This window comes from Mizuhopecten yessoensis, unplaced genomic scaffold, assembly GCF_002113885.1.
Source record: "Mizuhopecten yessoensis strain PY_sf001 unplaced genomic scaffold, ASM211388v2 scaffold10925, whole genome shotgun sequence".
Classification (NCBI taxonomy): Eukaryota; Metazoa; Mollusca; class Bivalvia; order Pectinida; family Pectinidae; genus Mizuhopecten; species Mizuhopecten yessoensis.
In genome coordinates this window covers 287,592-300,374 of record NW_018408790.1, presented here as the reverse complement: position 1 = coordinate 300,374, position 12,783 = coordinate 287,592, and the positions used below count along the sequence as shown (strand labels likewise).

The window sequence follows — 12,783 nt, the reverse complement described above, 5'->3', positions numbered from 1 at the left end:
ATTCCATGAAACAGAATCAAAAGCTTTTTCAAAATCAATGAATATTAGAAGTCCAGGTATATTGTTTAATTCAGTATAATTCATAATATCATAAATTAGTCTAGTGTTTTCACCAATATATCTACCACTTAAAAAACCTGTTTGTGTCTCGGAAATAATATGGTCTAGAACTGATTTAAGTCTGTTGGCTATACAAGCTGATGCTAGTTTATATACAACATTTAGCAAAGTAATTGGTCTCCAGTTTTTCATAAAATGTCTAAGCTTATCACCTTTTGGAATACAAGTTATAATTCCCTGTCTTTGTGTAATTGATAATTCACCGTTATTATACCCAAGATTCAAAGATCTAACAATAAAAAAATTCAAATTTACCCAAAAGAATTTAAAAAACTCACTTGTATAGCCATCAGAACCAGGTGATTTAAAGTTTTTCATGTTTTTTAAAGCAAAAAGGAGTTCTGTTTCTGTTAATTCTCCTTCAAGGCTTGAACGTTGATCATCAGTTAATTTAACAAACTCTAGACCATTTAACAAATTATTTAGATTAACATTTTCTATGTTATCAGAGTGGTCACGATCAGCATATAGCTGTTTGTAAAAATTCATTGTTTCTGCAAGAATATCACCTTGACTTGTTAAAACTTCACCATTATCTTTTTCAATTTTAACTATAGTTTTGTTCACATAATTATAAGTTTCTAAATTACAAAAATATTTTGATGGTTTTTCGCCCTCATCTAGCCAAGTTACCTTTGAACGAATCATGTGTCCTTTCATTTTATTTATTCTAATATTTTCTAACTCCATCTTCTTTTGTTCATATGCCTCCAAATTTGATGCCCATGTATTGTTACCTTCAAGTTGTTCTAAATCATATAGCAATTCTTTTTCTCTTTTATCCCTTTCCTTTTTTTCTAAATGATATAATAATATTATAGTGTATAATGAATGTAATTGAATATGTTATGAAAAATCATGTTTTGCAAATTGGTGTGCATTGTTTTGCATTTCCGCCTTATTTCTTCATAGCGAATATGACCAGTTAAAATACACCAATGTAGTTCGAGTATTTTGTATAAAAAAACATACATATTTGAATTATATCATCCAATAGATATGCAGTGAACTACAAAATTCGACATTAATAATTGAAAAATACGAAAACAAGAGAAGACATGACTTCCGGTAAACACGCTATCGTTAATAATACACGTCCTTAAACCTGCATCGGGAAGTCGATGACGGATCTAAACCTAAACAATGCTGTACATGAATGTAACAGATCAGCGACTGATAAAGACATCACTAAGTAACTTAACCGGCCACCTTTGTCACGTCACCTGTTAATCACAAAATCAATTTCTCCTCCATCTAACCTAATCAGGGATAAGGACAGGTGTTCTAACGTGCCGAAGTTTCCTCAAAGCAACCCAGGCACATAAAGGATATTCTACCATACTCATAAATGTATTTTCTTTTTTTAATTCCTGAAAACGAGAAACCGGAAAGTAGCATCAAAATTAAGTTAAGCACATAAAATATTTTAGGCATGAAAAAGACTTCTTAGAATATTTCAAATTAGTATGTAATGCTTACATAAAAGGGGCATAGCTCTTACAAAAATTACGAGTATGTTGTATCTGGTAGCATATAACCTTAACACATGACACGCCGTGATTCCGTTATTCAGTTGGACTGTACACAAATAAACAAAAAACATTTTCTAATTCAGATTGTTATTTATTATCATCACGTTTTATGACGTCATTAGTTGGTATGAGGCAATAATGAGCCAGTGCTGTGCAACTTACATCATTTTCTCCCAAATCTGCAAAAAACTCACAAATAGATTTCATTTGGCAATAAAAGTATCTTACCTGAAACCTACAACGCCCCTAACATGCCAAATGAATGTCGGTGTAAGTTTCACTTACTGTACCTCGTGACTGTAGCGATAACAGTTTTAAAGCGAAACGGTCCCGAAAATGTTACACATTCTCACACGTACACAAGAAGTCCTGCCCTAACGTCCGTATATTTTGTAACCAACGGGCATTTTGAATTTTTTCGTGAACCCCCATTCTAATAAATCAACTAGTATATGTTTTTTGTTGCAAATATGTAATTTGTTGCAAAGAAATTAGAATGATACATTTTCTCTATAATTTTGATCAGATTGATCCCTACTTTTTGGTTTGTGATCGAACGATATATCTGCAAGATAATTTGTAGTAATATCGTTAAATAACCTTTGTGGGATTTTGCCGGCAATGTTTATTGTACAAAGTTTTTAAACAAGTTTACTTCGGGGCATTGTTCCTTTAATTGTCGCAGGAGCAATCAACATCTCAACTCCATTTCAAAAATTACCGTTCTGGTAAGATTATTAAATATAAAACCAATGGCAACTTATCTAAGTGATTGAGCCTCTGAGTCACGTGCATGTTGATGTGCGTGATCGATGGTATTACAGGAATTATTACCTCGAAATCGATGTTCGATTGATTTCTGACAATGCACGGCTGCTACCGAACAGTAAATAACTTCGTACAACTCATTCGCATAAGTTCAATTGACATTTTAACAATTACTTGATGTAATCTAAGCCCGAAGCTACGAACACATTGCAGGGAAGCTATTCAGCCGACAACATGGAGGAGGTATATCCCCATTTTATCTGGTTAGCCATACTTGCGTAATATCAAATCTAGATAAAACTTAATTTCGACATTATTTCAAATATGGCCGATCATAAAATGACGAGAGTTTCACGTTTATTACTGTACTTCCAGTTAATTAAAGAGAATGCTTCCCTGTAATTGTACCTCTCTGTAATTATCATGACATTTTACCCGAACTATAACCTATTCCGTTATATCTTAAACGCTCTCCATACCAAAGTATCAGGCGGGGTATTTATTCCTCCCTCCCGCTGTTTTATTAACACATGTCGCAACGGGGTGAATCAATATGGCAGTTTCCGTTCACCGGAAGTTACGTTTTTTGGAAGATTATAAACATAAATTGAGAGAGTGATTGTTATTGTTTGAGGCAATTATTGTCAAACCTTATTTAAATAAATGCGAGGCGGTCGAGCGTGTCATTGGATCTACAATTTTCATAAGACGAAACGTCAAACGCACTGACGTCACTTCCGGTTTTTTAAGCTATGATCATTGCAAGGTAAATGGGGAACTTTCTCACGAGCTGAAGCGTGCCACAATTACGGTGACATTATGGTTATTGAGTGTTTTACATCTGAGGGTATTTATTTAACACTTGATGTTTCAGGAAAACGAGGAATGGATAGGGAGATCGCCCTTTACATAGAGACTCTAATAGAAAATCTGCATACATATTTATTTTGAAACAAGGGGCGTTCGATACCATCATAATCCTATAACGCTTTATATATGTACAGGCCGAATTCTCTACTCCAAATTGTCGCATGAATGCGCTCACTGCCAATATGAGTTACAACTCGATACAACTCGTTACAGTTCTACGCACAGGGTCGTCATTGTCAGGGGAGGTAATCATCCCATTTCAGGGGAGATAATCACTCAGTGGTGATTTGATTTCCATGTCGTATTCACCTCCACATCAAATTTACGTATTTATGAGCAAGTTAACACACTGGGTAAATGTAATAGCGAACATATCGGTCCTCATAAACTTTTATTTTAATACTCCCTTTAATATTCTTTATTGACGACTTTTTTTCCCATTTTGCTTTATCCTTACTCCATCCTAACAGCTCACTGAAATGGACCTTTGTTTTATCAAATAACCGTTTTTAGAAAACAAATTGTCTAAATTGAATTTGATCATATTGATTGTTTAAACATGGTGGTCATTTCACAAACATACGTCTACGTGTACGTAAACTCATTAATTCCCTTCGCTTCCCAGTCAGAATGCTTTAAGACAAAATCTGAATAGTTAAGATGTATTTGTAATCTTGTGTATTTTAACAGACGATAAATGGCTACCACTATACTTTCCCCGATTTTTGTATATAGACAGCAGGAGGATAAAATTATATGGCATTTTGTCGATAAAGTAAATTAAGTGTTTACACGTTCCAGGGAAGCCCAGACAAAATTAATGTGAGTCGTACATATCAAGATGAAAAGGCGGAATTTCTGTAAATCTTATTTTTGTGTTTATGAATGATATTCTGTCAGAAAACTGGCTATAGTGAAGACACTTATCTCATAGAAAATCCATTGATCCTTGTGCCATGTCCGATTCAAAGAAAGATCAGACGTTCAAAAAGCAAAAAAGTCACTAAAATAATTATATTTAGTGGCTTTTTCAACGGTGCCAACTATTCACCGACAGATTTGTGACGCTCATTGGTTTTGAAGTCCGCGTCAAATTGCATTGGCCAGCAAGGATTGATCGTCTACACAACAAACCGAATTTATATGTAGGCAATATTTCAAATAATTTCGTTTGTGAACTACTTGTTCTTTCTTCTTAGCCCAAATCAGTTTTACTTGTCACAAAGATCTGCTGTTGTATATATATGTATTGTACTTTAACTCATTTACCCCTTAAGACACATTTGAACTCTTCCAATTCAAATGTTGGAATAGTTCATGATACAAATTCAGGGGTGAATGAGTTAAGTATGATGTACAAGTAAAGAATCCGGTTAGGATGAAAGTCATCTAAATATTGCGTGCGTAGTGATCTTACAACGATACGATGACGATGATAAGATCGCTTTTTCATCGAATCATCCTATCATCGCCATCACAGAATTGTATCATTTCATCGCACAGCCGACGATGGTAAGGATGATACTAAATGACGGGACCATTTAATCGCCATTTTAAAAGTGTCAGCTCACTGAAATGTCCAAACCTTTACACCGTAGCAGCATAACATTCTACCCCGTCATGTTATAATGCCACCTGTTTAACTCATTCACCCCTGAAATTTCATAATGAACTATTTCAACCTTGTCTGGGTTGGCGGGTTATAAGTATGTGTGTTCTGTGTGACGGTGTCAGGGTGGGTAAGAGAGTGTCTGTGAGATGTGAGACAGAGCGTGTCCGAGTTGGTGGGTGATGTATGTGTGTTTTGTGTGATAGTGTCAGGGTGGGTAAGAGAGTGTCTGTGAGATGTGAGACAGATCGTGTCCGAGTTGGTGGGTGATGTGTGTGTGTTCTGTGTGACGGTGTCAGGGTGGGTAAGAGAGTGTCTGTGAGATGCGAGACAGATCGTGTCCGAGTTGGTGGGTGATGTATGTGTGTTTTGTGTGATAGTGTCAGGGTGGGTAAGAGAGAGTTTGTGAGATGCGAGACAGATCGTGTCCGAGTTGGTGGGTGATGTGCGTGTGTTCTGTGGGACGGTGTCTGGGTGGGTAAGAGAGAGTTTGTGAGATGCGAGACAGAGCGTGTCCGAGTTGGTGGGTGATGTGTGTGTGTTCTGTGTGACGGTGTCTGGGTGGGTATGAGAGAGTTTGTGAGATGCGAGACAGAGCGTGTCCGAGTTGGTGGGTGATGTGTGTGTGTTCTGTGTGACGGTGTCTGGGTGGGTATGAGAGAGTTTGTGAGATGTGAGACAGAGCGTGTCCGAGTTGGTGGGTGATGTATGTGTGTTTTGTGTGACGGTGTCAGGGTGGGTAAGAGAGAGTTTGTGAGATGCGAGACAGAGCGTGTCCGAGTTGGTGGGTGATGTGCGTGTGTTCTGTGGGACGGTGTCTGGGTGGGTATGAGAGAGTTTGTGAGATGCGAGACAGAGCGTGTCCGAGTTGGTGGGTGATGTGTGTGTGTTCTGTGTGACGGTGTCTGGGTGGGTATGAGAGAGTTTGTGAGATGTGAAACAAAGCGTGACCGAGCTGGTGGGTGATACGAGTGTGGTTTCAGTTAGTGGTGTCTGGGTGGGTAAGAGAGTGTGTGAGGCATGAGACAAAGCTTGTCCGAGTTGGTGGGTGATGTGTGTGTGTTCTATGTGACGTTGTCAAGACGGGTAATAGAGTGTTTGTGAGATGGTGAGGCAAAGCGTGACCGAGTTGGTAGGTGATATGTGTGTGGCGCTGTCAGAGAGGGTAAGAGAGTGTGTGGGTGGGTGAAGTGAAATGCGTGTGGCGGAGGTCCTGATATATACCTCCGAATATATGAGAAGACAGACAAGGTTTTGTACATGTGAACTATCCGAGGTGAATACACTGTCCATTGCACGTGATTTATATGTCGGAGGATTCGCTGCACGCGGATGACTGGAAGGGGGTCATCATATGTATCGTTACACGTCCTTTGATCATTATCCCTCGTACAATACACACCGCATGTAAAACGTCGAGAACAAACTAAAACCATGTGATACATTACGCCCGAAATGGAAAAGGGCAGGCCAAGATTCCGACAATGCGTTCAATTTACAGGCGATATCTATCTTACTCTACCCGGCACCTTAATTACTTATTATATAGCCTGATGTTCAATAGTCCAAGAACATGCCTTCCTCGGTATATCGCGTTTTTAATTCATCACAGTTAGTCATGTCGGCCATTGTATCGTGGTGTCCCGCTGGTAGGCGTGGATTGGTTACAAATGTGACGAACCTCTTACCACGGTCTTACATTATAATTGTATATAGGTATCACGACTATCACCGGGCAACCATTGATATATTACTGCTTTTCAGGATCTCATTATTTGTAATATGTACGTAATGTTCACCCTTGCAAGTTCGAGGGAACAGAATTGTGCACCTCATCGCATAACCGTATGAGGTGATTTCAATGGCTTCATGCGGAATTCTGAATAATAACTGCAGATAAAGTGGGAAAGAAAAAAAGTAAGGCAAACAACTCTAGACACAAATCAGTAAAATGTAGCATACACCCTTAATAAGTAAGCATTTTTTCTAAAATCATCTTTCTCTTTCTTGTATTATGTTTTACGAATATTTCTGTAAATTTTCAATTCGAAAAGCATCCAGGTTGATACTTATTGGATTAAACTCAACCTTATTTTTTCCCAGACATAGTATGGCACGGTACCCTTCAAGGTTAATTCGGACGATGTGTAGAAATAAATTCTCCTGATTCATTCAACTAAAAACAGGTGAAACTCTGGTATCGTTCTTGTCTCGCACACTTATATAGGGAGGGGCGGGTAACTCTTTCACTGATGCCAAATTCCCTAAAGGGCTGCATCGTTAGATCAGAGAAAATGGGCGTGACCCTACAACCACGTGTTGTTAACTCCCTCGGTACCCATGACACGTGGCGCGCGAGAAAGCCACGTGGAGCGGTAGGGAGGAGGCCCCTATATTTATGAGAGTTCTTGCTTGTAAAATCATAATAAGAACTAGATATTATGATGTGAGCACGCGACTTCGTTTATTAACATATGGTTCCAATTGGGGGATACGTTACGACTTAAGGTGGATAATGAAAGCGAATGCGTCGACTTAGCAGAGTTAGCTTGTTCGGCTAAATTATGAGTAAATAAACACATAATATATTCTTAAACGAACGTCATCTTCTGAAAACCAGAGTGTGAAACACCATAATATCTTCGATGCTAGAATAATGTTAGATTATTTTCCAAAAACTGTCTTTCTAATCTACAACAATTATATTTTGGTTTTTTTGTCACTTCAAAGTTGAAGTTTTGTGCACATACGTCTGCAGAACACTTCTCTTGTATAGGAGTAAACATTTTAGTATTAAGCGAAAAACCGAGTTATGCGTTTACGTACAAGTAAATATACCTCATTTTATAATGTGTAGCTTTCCACACTCAAACTAAATAGGATAGCTAGCTCATCCTAAAGTTTTACGCCGAATACACACCCGTTAACCATCTTGTATTCCTGGTTGTTATATGTTTTTAGATATATAATTTATGTACCCAGGGTCCCTCTTCACATTCATTTATTGAATTCTTACACCATGTATTACACATCAAAATTACAGCAAAATCACAGGATGTCAAAGTAGTCTTGACCATTGGAAAGTTTCGAGATAAGCAGGTGTTCGACATAAACGGGGATATGTTCAGTATAATACTCTATAATAAACTGATAGGAAAACCAGAAAGGGCAATAAACTGAAATGGGGCCAATCAACGATTTTTCGAGACTCACCACTATATATAATCGAGATAAGATAACTCCGTGATAAAGAAGATCGTCAATATATAAACAATGCCTACAGCCAAGCCTTGCGTTCGGTACATCCTGAAAGGTGTGATTCGAACCGTTGTACCGGACTTTTTGTGTTTATAATTAGGCTCTTTTGTCCCTAAAGGTCGTCTTATATACGGCTTCGCATAACTACCCCCCCCCCCCCCCCCCCCTCCCCGAATAGAAAAATACAGAAAGAATACGATGTCAATTCTTCGACAAATATTTGCAAGTAGTTCAAAACAACAGCTTTGTAATGACTTTCACTAAACCATTCTGTTACTCTGATTCAACGTTGTTTAATGGTAAAATTCCTATAACTTTCGAAGAACCTGCCATAGTACCATTTTCCTCCGCTAGGCTGCGCTTTTTGAAACCAGGCTTTTATGTTCATCAAATGTCTATAATTGTATTATATACGTCCTACTAAACGGTCCATATCGTGTTGTACCGTGTATATGTCCTAAACAACTAAACAGTACAATACAACAAAGTGTAAGATACGTCCTAGTTACTTCGTTTTATCACGTTCATGACAGACGCACTTTACAGATGCGCCATTTTTATGCGTTTCTGCCATTTTGATTGTGCTATTTATCTGAAATAATGCTAATTGCTATAACAAAACAAACGTTTCTCCTTAAAAAGCACTACATAAACACAACAGACAATGATGTATTTTAACACAAAATAAACACAGTGCATTAACACAACGGCGCGGTATTGTTTAACAAGATTTATGGTCGATATTTACGTTTGCAAACAAAAACGAGGAAATGGCAAATATTGGGTTTTAGTTTCTTTATCGATAGAAATCAGAAGGAATGATTACGACATGAGATATGTATTTGAAGTTGTGTAGTTAGATTGGTGTCTGGGCTGGCGAATGCACGGTACCTGCATTAATATAGAAGTAGTGAACTTAAACAAGAATGATCTCATTTAATCTCGACACAGCGGTATATGCAATGTACAAGCATTACTGCGCAATCTTTATGCATAAGCATACTCAGCTTGATCAAATTACTCAAGTTTTCCTTCGCGTGAGCAAAAATAAAATATAAAAAAGAGAGTATGAAAATATCCAAGTAAATGAAATTTGAGAGAAAGCTATCCAATGTATATAGTTGTTAAAATAGCCAAAATAATTGTACACAATGACAAAAGTGATGTTTAAATCTTGGCATGTTATTTTTTTATGAAGTTAACCATACATGAACTATGACCCTTCACACCCCTTTATCGCGATAATGGACTCGTGTCGCTTTGATTTGAATCATGCCCAAGTGGATTATGGGGAAGAAAGTGTCAGAGTCAATTAGATAGTTTCGCATTCGTGCAAGCTCATCATCAGCGTTATAAAGGAGAGCAGACGCTGACTAAACCCTTCATTACAGACACACAAACGTACCTTCGTTTGAAAGAGTTCCAAAATGAAGACGTCTCTTGAACGTTTTCGTACAAAATGATTAGTTCTGGCATTGCAATGTTAGGTTTTCAGACTTTTTGTACAATTTAGATAAATATTATTCCAAAAATAATGCCCACGGTAAAATAAAGCTAATAATATAGGTCCAAAACTTTTGAAAAAGAAATATGTAAAACGTTAGCATGGAAACGTGTATTCTTTTTGCGAGACTGTAAGGAATTGGATCTTCTTTTTATCAGCTTGTGGTTCCCAGCTGTATATAACTGCTCATCGTAACGAGATTATGACACATTATAACGAATAACATACAAATGATTAAACTTTATGACTTAAATATTGTTTTGTTAAGTACATTAAATTGATCTTAAATTCTTCGGAATTTAGTTGAACTACTAAGGGAAATACATTAACATTACAACTGGGAGTCTGAAGGAGGAAGCCGTATATCTGTAAATTTGGGAAGCGGTATCTCCACTACATGATCTAACGAGGCGACTAATGTGTAACCCTACCCCGCCGGAAGAATATGCAGTTGTTCTTATGATGTGCTTGAGGGTCTAGAAGAGGCAATACATTGTCTGCTACACTCATTGTAACGTTTCTGAGTCTTAAAGTATCACTTGTTATCCTGCTGTCAGAATAATATAGCCGGTGAGATGTTATTTCTTAATCCACGTCAAGATATTTCAGAGCGATACCACAATCTTCATTGTACTTAGCTACTACGGTATATGACGGCCCTCAGTTGAAACCGTCGTTTTATGACCTTACCTGTTGCGAAAAAAGAACCCACAGACAGACAGACAGACAGACAGACAGATAGATAGACAGACAACACTCTCCCTCCCGACCAAATATGTTTTACATTGTATCCATGTACGTACCTGTTCGGGCGTTTCCTGTCCCCACACATGGTGGCGATGGAGCCGCACGAGGGGAATGTCCGGTTTTTATTAAACATGATGCATTGTAGTATGATCCGCACGTAAAATACACTTCCCTCACAACAATATCCAGGTACACCTGTCACAGGTAACACACACTTTCAATAAACAATCCCCTTGGTAAACAAGCACCTGTCTATTGTCTTAATTAATTACTCTTGCCGGAGAGTTGTCAAGGAGCAGGTACCAAGGAACAGCTGCAAGGTTCTTGGCACCAAGTACGAGACGCCTTCTCGCTGATTGCTTGCTTCCAGGATGGTATATGAGTTTACAATGATGTAATTCATATACAGTGTATTCCAATCACTGGCACTGATCGATCGCGCTTGTCACAGTGATAATCCGACAGCAGAGCACAATTATCATTTTATTCGATTTTTCCGTAATGTTTAAAAAAATCGTCGTTATTCAGGAACTAAAAATACATTTTCGGGTAACAAAATTTTCTGATTTCTTCTCCGGACAAAACAGGATATTTGTGTAAATAAATTGCACATCCCCGAGAATCGTTCCCAATTTTAGGTGGCATAAAAAAACGACGTCAGACTCCACACATTTGTTTTGCTATAAGACTTATGCAAATGTTCAGAAAAGCCAACCTACAAATTATAAGTTGGCTAATTAGATTTTCAAATGTTCCGTCTTGTTTCCTTCGTGAAATTGGATTTCTAAATGCACAGATAATGCAATTCCCTAATTTCTAAGGTATACGTCGATTTTTAGGTAACTTTAACACAGCTTGCATCAATTCTTATCTACATTGTTATATCTGTTCATATATGTCTAACCACTATTCGGAAAACATGAAATATTGCTTCCAATTACCAAAATATTATTCGTGCAAAATTGTGGCGTAAAGACTAGATTCACGTGTCCTCGTGCTCACGAGACGCTATCGCGATACGGATCGGAGGCTGGGGCTACAAACAGCTTCGATATACACTAATTAGCGCGAGCTGTGATTCCAGAATCTCACAGATGTTAGAGGAACACCTTGCTCCTATACGATAACATCACCGAAGGGTCCAACAAGTATAATCAGAACAGGAACACCAAGAGACGTGGAATTTTGGACTAATTAGTCTGCAAGTTGATAAGTGAAAGTATCTCGAATCCAAGACTCTTTATAAGTACCTGTCAATGATGAGTCTTTACACTATCCATCAAGGATGTTCCGATATCCCACTTGTCAAATTGGTTTGGCTTAGTGCGTCTGCTTTACCTGTCAAACACACTTAAAGCTGGGGTCGTGCACTCCGTAACCACCATGTCATGTACGTGCATCAGCGCGAACACGTGCGAGGTGGCGATCAAACTTAGTAAATAAATGATGTTTAGGACCCAGTCCGCTGTAATACTGCCCCGTATCTCTCTCAGTGCATGCGCTAAGTCAAGTTGACATCAGAATGGCGTTATCACTCCTAAATCTCCCGTCAATGTACGTGCATACGCTCGTGCGGGCAAACATTTAGTTGTGTCCACCACACAGCTCACACTTCCAATATGCACGTAATGGTGTTCCCCGAGCTACGTATTTCCTCATTTTTCCATGTAATAGATCCTTTCCAAATGATACACATTTCCGTAAAGTAATGCACTCTGCGCCAGCACGTGCCAATAAATGTACGTGCATAGAGCTACAACTCGACTAATAGCTAAAAAGGTCCATCAGCCTCCGATAAAAATAAACCTGCTCCACCAGTTGACATGATATTTCTATCTGTAGCACACTTTCTCAATTTACTCTCCAGAAATTGATTCCACCTAATATTTCACACGGCTAATGTTCCTCATATATGTATACCGTTACAACCATTGGACCGGAGTGCGTTCGATACCTCCTTATCCTATATATATATTATAATACACAGGGTCGGTCCGTTCGATTGGGAACCGGTGCCTTCTGTTTGTTGTTTGTTCAGTTTCAGCAGCCGAGAGAAACACAACACCAGTGTAGACAATGCACATGTAACTAAGCCCGTGGCGTCAGTACTATATACACCCAATTCACGTCACGGAACGCGATACATTACTGTATATTTACCAAATTAAATGTTAAGTACTACAGCACCGGTAGATAGTGTGCGCACGACACACCCGACAGTAGTTCTGGAGGCCTATGTCACACTTTAGGTTTATTGGCATGGCACAGAAGCTGGTTATACTATAGTGGGCAGCCTTAACACCGTGTTGACTGAGTTGGGTAATGACATGGGTGATTAATCGACGAGGAATAATTGATATTCGTTATGTTGTGGT

The 12,783-nt window shown here is 38.3% G+C and overlaps 1 protein-coding gene across 1 annotated transcript in view; it reads right to left on the bottom strand.

Annotated features, from left to right (window-relative positions):
- LOC110463777 (tyrosine-protein kinase SRK2-like) overlaps positions 1 to 12,451 on the bottom strand; it is a 129,327-nt gene extending 116,876 nt beyond the window's left edge. The window contains exon 1 of the mRNA XM_021518631.1: positions 10,465 to 12,451. Coding sequence (XP_021374306.1) covers positions 10,465 to 10,541 — 77 coding nt within the window. The 5' untranslated portion in view covers positions 10,542 to 12,451. The remainder of the gene's footprint in view (positions 1 to 10,464) is intronic.
- Between the last annotated feature and the right edge of the window lie 332 nt (positions 12,452 to 12,783).